The sequence below is a fragment of the Quercus suber genome, unplaced genomic scaffold, assembly GCF_002906115.3.
Source record: "Quercus suber isolate HL8 unplaced genomic scaffold, Cork oak 2.0 scaffold_1, whole genome shotgun sequence".
NCBI classification, from domain to species: Eukaryota; Viridiplantae; Streptophyta; class Magnoliopsida; order Fagales; family Fagaceae; genus Quercus; species Quercus suber.
The window spans coordinates 2,133,112-2,149,688 of record NW_027069468.1 but is presented as its reverse complement, the minus strand read 5'-3'; the positions used below and the strand labels follow the sequence as shown (position 1 = coordinate 2,149,688).

Genomic DNA, 16,577 nt, shown 5'->3' with positions numbered 1-16,577 from the left:
GGGTTTAAGGATATAATCTAAAATGTTTCATTTTATGATAATTTATTTTCTAGTACTGAAAAAATTAGTTTCTTCCAATATCTCAATAATGGTTGTTGCAGAATAGTTCTTTGCAAAGCCATCAATTTGATATTTATGTGTTTTTAACAAATTTAGCCTCTGTTATTTGCAAAGTTATCAATTTGATATTTGTGTGTTTTTAACAAATTTAGCCTCAATTGAATTCATTTCTTTGTACTAATACCACAATGATCATCCCAAAATCATTAAATATTAACCATGTTATTGGCATATTATATATGCCTTTCATGCAAAATATGACCATATTACTTTGAAGATTTTTAATGTGTAGAGTATTTCATATATAAAATAAAAAATTTTAAAAACTTATAAAGTACAAATGGAGTTGTTTATGTCAAGTGCCTCAATTTAGTTTCAAACGAATTCGTTTCAAACTCAAATTTGCAATCCGCAATAATAGGGCCCAGTCTAAGTGTCTGTTCGGCTAGTTTATTTTTTACTAACTTATTTTACTATTTAGCTTATTTTTACTACTATTCATGGGTCCCACTGCACTTTTTGGTACTATTCATAGGTCCCACTTTACTATTCCAACTAACATTTACATTTATCTATAGTACTTTCAACAAAAAGTTCTCAATTTCAGCAAAATAAGTGGATTCCAAACAGACCCTAATGCCAACTTAACACATTTTGGATCTTCTCTTATTTTTATATATTAATTGAATAATATTTATGCTTTGATATTTTTTTCATTTAAAAATCTATTTTACTTGCCTTTTGAGATGCAAGATTACTACTACTTTTTTGTATTTAAATTCCACTAAGATTCTCTTTTCAGTTAGTAATATTGCTAATCTACTTAATCTTTCTTGTGACGTAGTTGATGTTAAATAGAATTTTCTCAATTTTAATTTTGGATAACTTCTTTTTGTAGACACAAATGTAAAATGTATTATTAGTTAATATTTTATAAGCAATTGCATGCATTAGAAAAAGGAAGAGTAAAATAAACCTAAACATTTTTATATAATTTAATACATTAATTAGACTATTTTCATTTATTTATAAACATATTTTAAAACTTTTAATTCTAGAAATAAATCTAAACAATATATATTAGGATAAATATTATGTTTGAGATGATCAGTATCTCTCTGAACAATGTTGGATTTTAGGTATTGAGCCAATAGATTTAAGAAGTGAATTTGTCTAGAAAATTATTAATTCTAATTTTAATTTATTTTAGTGAGAGAAAGGAAGAGTAAAATTTTTGAAAGATTGAAAATTTTTACTCTTAAACTACCGTAAACATAGTAAAACGTATTAATAGAATCATGATTGTTAAAATCAAGATCCTACGTAAGCTCGTGGGAGGTAGTTTGGATCGTAGAGTGTAAGATCCTACCTAATGATGCCAAAAATGGTCGTTAGTTGTAGACCTCGTCTAGGCTATGGATGAGGTGATGTTCCTTGCAAATATGAGAGAGAAATGTATTAGTGGCGTTAGCCAATAGTTCTCCGATGACTAAATCAGAAAGCTTTTCAATATCTCTTAGAGAATCAGAATGTAATTCTGTGTATTTTGGTGTGCATGCCTTTCTTCTAGTGCTTAATGGCTTATTCATAGCCATAGTACAGCTATTGGGAGCCTTATTATGAGTGTGACCGTTGGGGGCCTCATTATGGCTCTCCTGGTTGTTTGAGTAACATATGTTTGAGCTTAAATGGAGACTTAATTGGCTCATGATTGTTTTTTCTGACTGTCGAAGCTCGTCGATTACAAAGCCATTTATTGCCATGTAATTAGTGCTGTTAGTCGTCCAATCTATGGACGACCCCAAATTTTTAGTACTTGTCACTACCTATTTTCATATTTAAATCAAAAAACATATCGGTAGTGATTTTGTATGTTAGATAATCACATAAATTATGAATTTATCCATAAAAGAACAAAGATTTGCATCAATATGACGTAATTTGTATGTCATACATCACTACGTCTTTACTAACACAACAAATATACTTAATTTTTAATATAAAGTATTCAAAATTTTCAATAAATGTTTAATTAACAACTAAGTACCAAAATATTTACAAAACACATGAAAAATGTTTTCCAAGTTCTAAATTTCAAGTTAAAAATCCAAAACAATTTAGTAAATAAAAAATAGCTAACTACACTATGAAATCAAAAAACAAGATGAATATTAAGGTGAAGTAACCATTTAATCGTAAAAAAAGAAAAAAAATCAAGGGAAATAACGTTAAGTAGAAATGAACAAGGTCTTACGGCGCGATTACTATATATTTTTTCTTTTTCTTTATCTCTCCTTTATAGAAAGAGGGGATGATACATGGCGCGGCATATCTAATCGTTTGGCCAACGAGACATACATGAGTCGATATTGCCTCATGTATATGTTCTTTAGAGCTAGAACCCATAAATAAGTCAAATAAAATGATATAATGATGAGCCTAGGGGGCTCACTAAACTATCAAGAAATGGTTTTGGCCTAGAATCTCTTGAAAGTGCTATATTAGAGGTTGAGTATTAGGATTTTTTTTTTTTTTTTAATAAAAAATATTCATTTGATATATGTAAGTTTGGGACTTCAAGACAATCCTACAAAATTTACAATCCTAAATTTTACAGTCCTAAATGTTTGTAAAATCGTATGATCCTGATCCTGATCCAGATTGCAACTTTAACCACCATTAATAGAATGCATAAGATTCAAAAAGAGTATATGTTTAAAAAAAAAAATTTTATTCATTAAATTATTAGACCTTAATTAAAAATTTTACACTAAAACAAAGAGACAAGACATTCTATTCTATTAATGTCTCAGCCCGTAGAAGGGTTTTTTTTTTTTTTTTTTTTTTTTTTTTTTTTTTAACTAAGTGAGAGGCCTTACTTTATTTTTATTATTATTTTTGCAATACTAAAAAATAAATAGATATAATATTTCAATTTTAGAGTCTTTTTTTTTCCACTTGGAGGCCATAAACCATTGCCTAAATAGCCTAATTGTTGAGTAGCCCTGGTTCCTCCCCCACAGACTGCTCTAAAATGCCTTTTAGAAAGCCATCAATTAAGTACAAACAATTTAGTAACACATGGCTATAACCGTTCAACAAAGTTCATCAGAAAAGCATATAACTAGTTGTGGATGATAATTAGGATTCTGTCAAGATGGGACACATCATGCTCATAACATTTAACAACGGAACTCTCAAATTTGCTTCCATCCCTCGTCCTCATTTGTAAAATTCAAAGTCTGTATCTGGCTTCTTCACGTTCGTTCTGTATCCCTTCTCAAAATCCTTTGGCAGAATGACATACCTATTCTTGCGAACTGCATGCATTCCTGCTTCTTGACAAATAGCCGCAATCTGTGAACATCCAGCACGCATTAGGAAAAACATCACAAGACAACTTATTGTTGTGTCAGGAAACAGCAACCCCAGAATTTTCATAATTGAAGCTGTGAAAAATGTCCTTGAGAAGTTTAAAAATCTTTCTGGTCTGGTTGCAAAATTTGGGTTAAATCCTGATACTAAAGCTCATTTCCTTAGCATCCTAGATTTTGAAGAGGTATCGGGGAAACTTTCTGTGGGTGATTGCAGATCATTGGCGGAGAAAATCACTAGGAAAATCATCTCCACCTGAGGATCTGACAGATTTTGTGTTCTTATCTGTTTTTAGTTGTTAGCTGTCTCTGTAATGTTTTGTTCCGGAGGTTGTGGGTTGTTTTATCCTTTAACGTTTGTGGTTGTTGGTCTGTTTCTGTTAGTTGAAGTGTTTGGTTTGTAAACTCTGTTATGTTTATCTAATAAAGCCTTTCTTATGCGAAAAAAATCATCTCCTGGTGTGTTAAGCAATTGTCTTTCGCGAAAGGGTTGCTAATAAAATATGTGCCTTTTAGTTTGCAGGTTTATTGGAGCCGTTATTATTATTATTTTTTTTTGGCTAACAAAGGTGCCCAAAACTCTTTGAGCATCTACCTATGCCCCCAAGGGTATGTTTTTATCCTCCCTAAGAAAGTGCTCAAGGCTGTGGGACAGTAAATTAATTCTCTCTTATGCTGTGGCGCTGATGGGATGGCTATAACTACTAACATAACTTGAATTGAGGTCATTGAGCCTAAAAAGTGGGTGGATTAGGTTTATGCAAAGCAGGGGAGTGGAATAGGGCAGCTAAGATGAGATTTAAATTGAGCCTTTATGCTAGATCAGGGTTTATACGGGTTCGCCCTTATCTACTGAAGGGAAAATCCTTTTGGGAGATCTCTGTCCATCTGATAGCTCTTGGGGTTGAAGGAAGAGACTCCATTTGAGGAAAGTACTGACGCCACTACAGCAAGATTCTCTATTTGCTAACATCGGGGATGCCTGTGGCATGATCAATGGCATACAGATGGTCCATTGCTGGACATTTATCGTTACTGAATCATACATGATTTAGCAAGTAAATCTTCTGAGAAGTGTGGTTTCCTAAAACAATTACTAATCAGGCCTTTGTGCGTTGGTTTACTATCCAAAGCAGATTAACCAGCCGGATACATACTTGCAGCCTGGGGTTATCAGGGTGATCTGCTATATTCCCCATGTAGGGGCAAGATTGAACCAAGCATTCAGTTAGATTTTGAGTATCGTTTTACTTGAAGAGTATAGGATGCCTTGCAGAGAAAATGTCTGATGTGGAGAACAATTGGGATACAACTTTGAATTGGCTTGGGCGATAAACAAAGCAAAAAGAGAAAAGTCTGCAACAGATCCTATGCAAACTTGCTGGGTCAGGTGTTACATATCAAAGATGGATTAAGAGGAATCAGAAAGTTCATGGAGGTAAGGTGTCTGTTAGAATTGTGTGGTTAAATTTACCATATCCCAATAGCTTAAGCTTTTGGGACAATCGGTAATTTAATATACTATCAAAACATGAGATCCTGAGTTCGATCCTTGTCTCCTCCACTCTACCTCCCATTTAAATTCCCACGTGTTGGGCCTCACATACTAAGAAGTTTCGAAGTTTCAGCCCACACGTGTGGGGGAGTGTTAGAATTGTGTAGTTAAATGATTAAATTTACCATATCCCAATAGATTAAGCTTTTAGGAAAATCTGTAATTTAATAGTGTTCACTAAAGAGAAGGTGATCCAAGCAGTCATGTTTGCTGTTTGGGAAAAATGTTTTGGTGCAGAAATATTAAAAACACCATTCAGAACAAGGCTCGGTGCCGCATATGGAGGCTTCCTGATATCCTTTTTTGATCTAAGATACAGATTTGCTTTTTTATCTGGTGTGGTAGTACTGCTAGATGTGTGGGCTTAGTGGTTTTATGTGTGAGTTGCAAATCCTGTTTCGCTGGTTGGCCATTTTGTAGCAGGGTGCCCTGCAAGAGTTTTATTTCGTTTTCTTGAGTCTTGCTTGCATAAGCAACTTATATGATCTGGTTTTCCCTTGAAGGAAACTTTTATCATCTATTAAAAATATATATATATATATATATATATCCTAATTGAAATCTAATTGCCTTTTCATTTTGTAAAAAAATTCAATCGATTCTCATACAGTGATATGAAAGCCATTCACACTATCGTTTGAGGCAAAATCAGAAAAAGGGAGAACAAACAAACCTCAGCGGCACTAATTTTGTCTGGCCGAGAAACATAGTCCTCCAGGTCCACCTCATCACCAAGGTTCATTTTAGCAGTGCACACCTGCAAAAACATAAAGTGGCTCAAACATTTTTAACTAGCTTAGAAAGCTGAAAATCAACAAAACCAATAACAACAAATAGGAGAATTGGTATTGATAAATGATAATTGTGTTGCCAGATTGCTATTAAAGATTAGGGTGGCTTTTTTTGGGGTCTTTTAATGTCTCTGTATGCCTTTTATTTTTGGGATGAAAAAGTTCTAAAATTGAAAACAAAACAAAGAATTACTATATTATCATTTGGTATAGCTTTTTTTTATAAATGGAGCCCATACTAATAAGTGAGATTTTAATAAACTGTATGTACCTAAAAAAAATGAGGATTTAAAATGCTATACCTAAATAAGATGGTAACCAAGTCATAACATGCAGGCACTATGCATGGTAAAAGACTTCAGAAACACTACACCAATGCATGTGCACAAGGCTTACCTGAAAAACAAGCCTCTTTTGTCGTCTATCAGGCAAAGGGAACTCGATTTTTCGGTCAAGCCTCCCAGGACGAAGAAGTGCAGGATCCAATGTATCTGCTCGATTAGTTGCCATGATAACCTTAACATTCACTGTCTGATCAAACCCATCCATCTACGGCCCAAAATTCATAAAATTAAAACATAGGAGAAGCAAACAAGATTGGGAAACGCAAGTATGAGAACATAATGTTAAGTCTTTTTTTTTAACTATTATTATTGGTAACTTATACATGCACTAGGTCTTGAAACAATGACCTCAACCTTCATCCCATTATTATTATTATTATTATTATTATTTTATAATGAGGAACCCTCAAGGTGTGGGCCAGAGACTTTTGGGATTACAGTTAGTCCAAGCTCTCTCCCTTACTGCTAAGGCACCCAGGGTGGGGGCAACCTCCATCCCATTATTATAGGTGGAGGACAAGCCATTTGAGCTAGAGCTCATTAGCATCAATTTAAGCCATCTAAAGGCAAGTCCTCTCCAAACCCAAGTCCATGATATGCACATCGAATTCCTGGCAGAACTTATGTAAGCCTCAATTCAACCAATCTCTCTCTCAAATTCATACCTGATTCAGGAGTTCCATGAGAATACGCTGAACTTCTCTATCAGCTCCAGTTTGAGCATCAAACCTAGCTGTAGCAATAGCGTCAACCTCATCGATGAAGATAATTGCAGGAGCATTCTCTTTAGCAAGGCGAAAAACGTCACGTACCATACGTGGGCCCTAAAATGAGGAGAAAAAAGAAACAATAGTATCACTCAATGGCCAAGAAATTGCTACAAGAAAACTCTCAACAGATGGACCTTTTATATCACTAAAACCACTTGCTTGTCCCAAAGTATTCACTATTCAGAAAGTTAAAATTTAGAAAATAAATATCACACAGGCCCAAAAAAAGATATCGGCACATTTACAAAACACGTGCTACAAGAAATGATGAAGTGAGATATTTAATTATGCAAGCTACTTCACACAATAAGATATATACATATATATATATATAGTGAATGAGACATCAAAATTTAATGCAGTGAAATATGTCTATGAAATTAGGGCACACAAACTAATTTGTATAGCAAACAATGTCAACACATACCTCTCCAAGATACTTCTGAACAAACTCAGAGCCCACAACTCTAATGAAGGCAGCGGTTGTATGATTAGCAACAGCCTTGGCAAGCATAGTTTTGCCAGTTCCGGGCGGACCATAAAGCAAAACACCACGAGGAGGATCTATACCAATTTGTTTGTATAGCTCATGGTGAGTCAGGGGCAGCTCTACAGCCTCACGAATTTCCTGCTTCTGAATGTCACACCCTCCAATATCCTGATACAAATATTAAATTAGGAGTGGACAAGCACACCAATGTTAAATTCTTATAAAAACGAACATATATATATATAAGGGTATGGTAATATAGAGATAAGATGGCAACATACAAATTTGGGATTTAAAAAGTTGTACCCAGTTAAATAAAAACAAGCTGCAAAATTAGCTTATCCAACACTACATAATAAATTGCAACAAAGTAATGCCATAATAGCCTTAAATTTAAATTATAATGCTTAAAAGAGTTTTTTTTTTGGCTTTGGGGGAGGGAGGATGGATGAGGGCAATTTTTGTTGTATGGACTTCTATTTTCAAGTTTTGACACATGCTGAATACGCCACTATTTTTAACTTATCTTTACTTTGGAATAACTCTTCCTTCATACAAGAATTGATATAAGCATATCAAATTCCTTTAAAAAGGACATTACATGGCTGGATTGCCAAATTATATCACTCAGTCATTTCACAGCTAGTTACCAAACTAAAAAATAACAAAAGAAAAATGCTAAAGCTACTATAAATTTTACTACACTATAAAAAACTTACAAATTGATGTGACAGGAAAGAATATGATTGGTGCCACTTAAACACTTCAACAACATAATAAATGAACATTTGAACTACTTTTTTGTAATTGTTGACATGTCAGTTTATAAGTCGTATGTAGTAGTATCCTTCGCATCACTCATAAACAAAAAAATTATAACTTGAAAATTGCTTCTTCAACAAAACCCTAAATCCTAGCAGGACCATACCCACACTATAACACATTCAATGTCCCTGTTAGAAGCACCAAAACAACAAACCCTTAAATCAAATTAAACTAACCCTAAATTCTATCGGATGTTATGGCTTATGCAGTAAAAACTGTAGCATCCCTAGCATAACTATAACTTGAAAATTGCTTCTTCAACAAAACCCTAAATCCTAGCAGCACCACACCGACACCACAATGAATTCAATGTCCCTATTAGAAGCATCAAATTAACAAACCCTAAATTCTATTGAATGTCGAAAATTGACAAACCCTAAAACCAAATCGCGCAGAGTAAAAAACTAAAACAGAAAAAAAAAGCACAAAAATTTAGAATCAATTGGAAAAGTATCATACATTATAGGTAACATCAGGCTTCTCAGACTGGCTGAGGAGCGAGATACTCGAATCGGCTTCGGGCGGCAACACATCCACGAGGGCATTAGAGTGACGGTGCAAAGCAACCGAAGCCGAAGGCTTCAACAGCTCGCGATTGATGGTGCTAAGGATCCGAACGTAGTAATTCGACCCGGTGGTTGACCCGACGATGCCGTTGTTCTGATCCACCATCTCCATGAACTGTCCGATCACGAGCGGCACCGATTGGATCCGCTTCACCTCTTCCTGAGCTCGCAGCAACTCTCGCTTCAGATTCTTCTGCTCGTCCTTCACGTACTCCTCCTGTATGTCGATGAATTCGATTTGTCTCTGTAGCGATTTGAGTCGGCCGTAGAGGTCGTCTTCGTCGGAGGTTTGGTCGGCGAAGTTGCTTTGCAGGTCGGATCTTGTGGAAGGAACCGATGGCGGTAGCTCTGGGGTTGGCTTTGGATCCATTACTAGGGCTGAAGCAGCCATTATTGGAAGTGGAGTTTGGGAGTTTGAGAGAGAGAAGGGAAGAAAAAGAGAGAGAAGAGAATAGAGTGAGAGGCAAGAAATCTTAAGGCAGAGAATTTGGAGTATTTATTAGCTAACATGCCAATACGGTGACGTTTCAGACCTCCGCTTTTTAATTTTCTAAACACACCGTCTTTAGTTCTATTTTATTTTTTATATATTAAAATAAAATAAAATCCCTCCTTTTTTTTCCTTCTTAATTAGGAAAATTAAGGTTCATTTAACAACAGCTTAGTCAGGTTGCTATTGGCATAATTTAAAAAGTCAACTTATTTTTTACTATTTAATTTATTTTTATTATTATTTATAGGTTACACAACATTTTTTTAATACTATTTATGAGTCTTACTATACTATTTTAACTATTTTTTTTTTACCTTTATTTACAATATTTTTAGCTGAAGCTGAAAACTTTTTAGTAAAAGTACTGTAAATAAAACTAAAAGTTAATTGAAATAATACAGTGGGACTCATAAATAGTACTAAAAAGTACAATAAAACTCATGAATAATAACAAAAATAAACTAAATAATAAAAGAAACTGCCAAATATAAGCTATCCCAAACACAACGAAAGCATACATATCTAATATATATTTCAAATGATAATCCACTTTTTTCTATTGCCAAAAGATACAAGTAATAGTTTTTCTATTGAATAGTATATTATCTTTTATTGAAAAAAAAAAAAAGAAGCTATATATCCCTTTAGAGCAAAGCTTTTCATATATAGCCTTAGTTGGTCGTTGGGTTTGAGAGATGTGCTGAAGCAATTAGATATAATTAAAGGATTGATGTGGCATTTAGGGCCAAATTTTACCGCTGAAGGTAGCATAAGAGCATCTGCATTGGGCTTGCTATATGCCAAATGTAAGGCACATTTGGCATACAAGCCCAAAAAACGCCAGCAACGAGAAGGCCATATGTAAAAATGCTAAAAAAATTTTGAGATATAGTTACAGTACCATCTCAAATGTAAGATGGTACTGTAGCTGAATTGCATAAATTTTTTTTTTTTTTAATACTCTCATTTCTCTCTCCTCACTCATTTTAACTCGGCAATTTCTCTCTCCTCTCTCATTTTTTTCTCTTTCTTTTCTCTCTCTTTCTTTCTGCTCTCTCTTCTTCTTGCCAACGACATTGACGTTCTGTGCAGCTTTGAAAATGGGGGTATATTGGACTGAAAGAGCGAGACCATCACGCTCAGATTGTGGAGCAGTGCAGTCAAGGTGTAAAAGGTACTGGTTTTTGGGGTGGTAGGTGGCTAAGAGAAGACGGAGGATCCGACCCGAGTCGCTAGCAAATCCGGATATAAGGTAGGCGATGGAAGGAGGGGAAGGGGCAGAGAAGGTTTGGCTGGTCGGGAAGAGATATGGATTGGGTCGGATTTGGGAGGTGGAGGTGGAGGTGGAGGTGGAAGAGGAAGAGAGGAAGAAGAGGAGAGAGAAGAGATAAGTGGCTAAGATGATGTAGAGTGTGGTTTTGTGATCTTTGGGATTGGGAATTGGAATGGTGGTGAAGAAGGGGTGTTGTGTTGGTGGTGAGGGTGAGGGTGATGGTGAAGGTGATGATTGGTTTTGCATTGTTTCTCTGTTTTTCTTTTTTTGAATTTCTGGATTGGGTTTTGGGGAATTTGTCATTAGATCATAGATGCGTTTGCCCTTTCTATTTTTGAGAAGAAGATGTAATAAATTCCTTTGCCAGTTTGATTGTGTGTAGTAGAGCTCACTCTCATTTAGATTTTACAAGTTTTTGTTTTCTTTTCCTGTTACTGTATTTGATTCTCCTCACCAACAAATTGTGTTGCTTTTGTTTTCTTCGTGGTGGTGGTAGCAACAGGTGGTTGCAGAGGTTATTTGGGTATTGGGTTTATGTTTTTATTTGGGTTTTAGGATATATTATTTTATTGTGTAAAAATATTATTTTAATGAGTAGGATAGGAAAATAAAAGTTGGGATGTTAGGTGTATTGAAAAATAGTATGGTATAAGTGATAAAGAAGCTTTTTGGGATGGTAAAATAAGATGAGATATGAGATCCGGATGTGGATGCTCTAACAAAAGACTAAAATCGAGAAGTGTATTGCAGTATATTTCGGTTGACAATTTTCCAAATTTAAGAAAAAGAGGAAGGCCTTAGGCCCGAACCATCTATCCTCTCTACCTCAAAGACATGGTCTGACAGATTTGAGAGAGATCCCAAGGCAATTACAAAATAGGGCCCATAATGTAAGAGAATGGGCTACTCTATTTGCAAACATAATACACATAATTTTTTTTAAATTAATCTTCTAATATTTTGACCATGTGATTACTTAATCAAGAATCACATCTAAATTAACACTTTAAGGACAATATTGAGTAGAGAGAAGGGGAATAGATATCCCTACCCTTACCCTCTATCTACTCCCTCTCCCTCCAAACATAGTGGAAAGATGTTACGGTGTGAAAAACTATCCTAGCCATAGATCATCTAGTCTGTTTGGATACCGTTTATCGCTGAAAGTTGAAAACTGAAAACACTGTAGCAAAATAATTTTTAAATGTGTGAATAGTACTGTGGAACCTAGTTTTAAAGTTTTTTTTGGCTTAATAAAGTACTTACAGGTCTCGTGAACAGTGCACGGGACCCATTGAAAAAAAACGCTTCTACTAGAAAACGCGCAAAGTGCGCTTCCCAAACAGAGGCCTAATGTTTGCTAATGGCTTCATGTTGTCCTGTGGTTATATGAGGAGATTGAGTGTGTAGCTAATTGTTTGAATAAGTATTGTTCCTAGTAGGGACAAGAAGTGAATCAATCTAAGTAGAGTATTTTTGCATCGAAGAATGCAAGGCTTATATGTGCTAAATGGAGTTGTAGGAAAATGTCCTTGGAATAAAAAAACTTTTGTTACTTGTTATTTCTCACTAGGTGAAAATCATATGACTTCACTTTCTTAAAAGAAAAACATGAAGCAAGACTTAGTACCTAGAACATAAAATGCTTGTCACGGGTAGGGAAAGCCACTCTAACTAGATATGTAGCTCAAGCCCTACCTTTGTTGTCAATGTCTATCTTTGGAGCTCCTAAGAAAGTTTGGACAATGGTATATACATGACATTGAAAAATTGGCAAACATTACGCGGTCTATCCAAAACATGGTGGTCTAGGCTTCAAACACTTGAAAAAAAATATGTGAATGATGCTCTTCTTGCTAAGGTAAGCTAATGATTATTAGACCTAATAAAATGTGTGTGAAAGTGTTATCTGCTAATTATGATTGGGGTAGAGTTAATTTAAGGATAATACTATAATAGGCATAAATCCATGTATTGGATTTGGAGGAACGAAAAGATGCAGAAATTGAGAAAGCAATATGTTATTTGTTATAGCTCTACTAACACAACATTTATCACAATCTGTTAAAATGGTAGAAGGTTTGTGGTATACAATCACTTTCACTTTTCATATAGACCCACCAAATTTTATTCACTGATCACTTTCACAAGTTGTGACAACAATTCTAAGAAATGGCCAATACATTGATAAGTGGCAAGATCCTTGGGTCCCATGGATGTAGTGTTCTAAACCAAGGCCTAAATCTTAGAGTTTGAAGAACAACCAATTGTAGTAGCTAGTAAGGTCTATCTCAAAAATTCCTATACCTTGGATCCCAAAGCCATATTAAGTTGATTCATAGCGTAATCGACATATAAAGTAGAACATCAGAGAATAAATGTAAGGGTGATAAGAAACTGTGGAGCAGATTATGGAAATGTAAACTACATGGAGAAGTTTTCTTCTTTTTTTTTTCTTGAGAAGAAAACTACATAAGAGTGTGAAAATGCTTTTACGGTGTATTGCTTTTAGTGTGTTTCCTCTGACAAGTATAATTGCAAGTCTGCAACAGATTAAATTAGAAGATGGAGGTTGTGGTATGTGTTGGATGGAAATAGAGACATTTTTTCTTATATGTCCTATGGCATGAGGGTTTGATTTGGTTTAATGTGAGTAGGACTGTTCACGAAACCGCTCGGACTGCACCTAAACTGACCAAACCTGTCCGCAAAATAAAGTAATTTTGCAATTCAATGTTAAAAAAACCACACAAAATCATACTGCACCACACCCATATAATATATATTATATGAACTATGCGTTTTCAACTAATTAAGTATATATTATATATTAAAATTGCACTGCACCTATTAATATATAATTTTTATTTTATATGTAATATATATATAGTAAATATATATTTAATAGATTTAGCATATATTAAATACATTTAGTATATATTTGTAATATATTTAATGTGTATATATATATATATATATGAAAACCGACCAAATTGCATCACATCAGTGGGTTCCAGTTAACTTAACTAGTAAAATTTCTAATGGTTCAATAATAGATCTGAAGTTCAATCCATGCCTACACCAAAAACTGTTGGTGTCTTGGTCTGATGATAAAAAACTATCATCAAGAGCGGATACCATAGGTTGAAACGCTCTAAAAAAAAATTGCATCACATCACATCGCACGGTAACCAATTGTGGCAGGCCTTTTTATGTTGTTGGGCTTTAATCCCTCCTGTTGCACTACAACCTGTAGATCTCGGGTAAGAGAGCTAGGACTGGCCTAAATGGGACTATACTTTAAGCCAGCTTGTGTGCAAGTTGGGTCATCCCAATATAGATGCATTCTGGCAGGAGCACTGTGGGCTAGGCATATGGTACAGGCATGACAAGAATAATTGTTATAGATGTTATAGCAGGAATATAGTACGAGAGAATAACTAGAATACTAAATAGAATGAATAAGACTAACGCCAATAAGGAAAGTTGCTAATAAAGTTACAACAGAATAATATAACAAGTGGAAATAACACTATAATAAACAACTTAGTAACTGAACAGTAAACTAGTCAGCCAATAAGCACAAATAACAAAGCAGAAGCGAATTCAAGAAGGGAGCCAATTTCCAACGTGAGTAACCTCAGGAAAGGCTTTTGCCATAGAAGTTACACATTCTGAAAAAATGACCTAAATGGTTTGAGTTTCAATTCTCAATCCCTCAAATAGTGGGTCTGTTAAGAGGGAGATAAAAATGTGGTCTATTGATGCATGCCTTTATTTCTACCACTTATATCTCTCTAGTTTTCTGTATATTCTTTCTTTTTCTCTATTATTTCTCCTCTTTCTTTCTACTTTTCCTTCCTTTTGTTTTCTCCCTTTATTTCCTTTTTCTCCTCCTCCTCCCCCTTCCTTCTTTTGCCTTACTGTTCATAGCTACCCCCTTTTATACTATTTGCCATGATGGGATTTACTTTTTTACCCCTCAACTACTTTTGGCCCTGTATAGGTGTCCTTCCAGGACTACCCACTAGCCTACTAGCTACTTAGCCACTAGCCTACTAGCTGCTTAGCCACTACCACTGTCTTAAATGTGTTGGTTGCACCTCTCTCCATTCCCAAACAAAATTACTTGTCTTGTTTCTAACCTCTCTCTGTTTTTCACTTCCCTCATCCTGTTGAGGGCCATTTTTTGAGAAGTCATAAAGAAGAAAAGAAGCCTAGCAACACAGACTGAAAAGAAGCTGACAAAAAGATAGAAAACAAGAATCATTAAGTCCAAGCAGCAGGAATAATAGATCACAGGTCCATTAAATAAATAAATGGGCCTTAAGAAAGCAAATGGGCTCAAAAGAGCCCGAAAAGAGAGAAATAGCGAATAACAAACCCATGGCCAGTGTACGATGTGGAAAAATAAGAATGGGCCGCGATAATCGCAAAGCAATGAAAACAAAGAGAGTAGGGGATTGATGGCAGGCCCACAAACCCCAAAGATGAGAATGAGGTAATTGGGCCGGGAAAGCCCAATAAAATTAGTAAAAGCCAATAGGAACACAAAGTTAGGAAAAAGGGCCGAGGAAGCCCAAGGTAAGTAAATGGGCCAAGGATGCCTAAGGGAGAATAAAAGGGACGCAGGAGCCCATAAGTAAGTGTTGATGCTCATTTTTGCAAATTTGTACCAAAGGCCCATGGGGAAGAAAGCCCAATGAGAAGCAAGGCGTAAAGACCCACCAAGAAGAACGAAAAGCAAGAAAGGTCCAAAGAAAGAAGGGCAAGTGAAAGCAATCTATGGCAAAACGCAAATTTGCTGCAAAATACAAATCTGCCGCAAAATACAAATCTGTCGCAGAATATAGCTTTATCGCAGAATATAGTTCTCTGGCAGAATGGCTTCGGCAAATGAAGACATGAGTCCCTATTCTTCGGCAGAAGGCTTTACTGCCGCAAAATACAGATCTACTGCAGAATACGGTTCTTCAGCAGAATACAGATCTGCCGCAGAATACAGTTCTCTGACAGGATGGCTTCAGCAGATGAAGATAAATTGGGCCCAAGACCCTTTTGATCTAGTCAACATTATTTGGCCCACAAAGACCCAAATCCTTTTGTATAAAAAAGATAGGCATAAAAACTGATATGAAAAAGAACGTTGAAAGGAATTAAGGAGCAACAGGAAGTGTCAACAGCAGAAATCACATGAAGGAAAGAGAAGTCCAAACTAAAGAAAATGACAAACACAACAGGAAACGTGTGAAAGACTTGCAGCAGGACAAAATAGAGCTAATCTGCTATGGCAGGAACGACATGGGAACGAAAAAAGACAAAAACAGAAGGGCTGGGGCACCACCAACCTGTACCCAGCCAATATAAGAGAGGTGGGCCCACGGTCAAAGAGATTCAAAGGGCGTGGTTTGGTAATTGGGGGGGGGGGGGAAAGGGGTCTATATTTGGTTTCTTGCCATAACTTCTTTTGGGAATATATCTTGCTGGGATGATATCTTACCGAAAAGAAGTAATAAATGGCTGGGACCATCTGATGCATGCCATAGAGCTAGGTAGTAAGGTAGCCCATTCCTGGTCTTTGAATCTAGAGGTAGAAGTATATGGTAGGAACAAATAAAAGAGAATTTTGTCATGCAGCAAACATGTACTGAGCAATGGCAGGGGCAACCAATGGGTGAGTGGGTAATCTTGAAAAAATGCCCACAACAAACCAAAAACAGTTGATGAAGCCCTAGAGATAAAAGGGAGAAATCCCATTGAATCAATTTGCTATAAAAGGAAGGTAACCACGGCAGAAAAATAGGATGAAGGTAGAGGAAAAAACAGGGGAAAGAGTGAAAAACAGGGGAAGAAGAAAAACACCCAAGGGGAGGAGGAAAAGCACCTAAGGAAGGAAACTCATGATAAGAGAGTAGCAAATACCCAGAAAGAGGAACCCAGAAAAAGAGAAAAGACCAGAGTGAGAAAAACAACCCACGGTAAGATAGTAGTTAGAAACTAAGAGTAAAAAAAAGAACACAAAGAAAAAAAAAAAAA

At 35.6% G+C, this 16,577-nt stretch overlaps 1 protein-coding gene across 1 annotated transcript; it reads right to left on the bottom strand.

The window, feature by feature from the left end:
- Nucleotides 1-3,116: 3,116 nt before the first annotated feature.
- LOC112024617 (26S proteasome regulatory subunit 6B homolog) lies at nt 3,117-9,257 on the bottom strand. The gene is made up of 6 exons (XM_024057234.2): nt 8,669-9,257; nt 7,322-7,552; nt 6,790-6,948; nt 6,177-6,329; nt 5,663-5,746; nt 3,117-3,417 (listed from the first exon to the last, which is right to left on the bottom strand). The coding sequence occupies exons 1-6, from the start codon at nt 9,164-9,166 to the stop codon at nt 3,283-3,285; spliced, it is 1,260 nt and encodes a 419-aa protein (XP_023913002.1). The 5' UTR covers nt 9,167-9,257; the 3' UTR covers nt 3,117-3,282.
- Nucleotides 9,258-16,577: the final 7,320 nt, after the last annotated feature.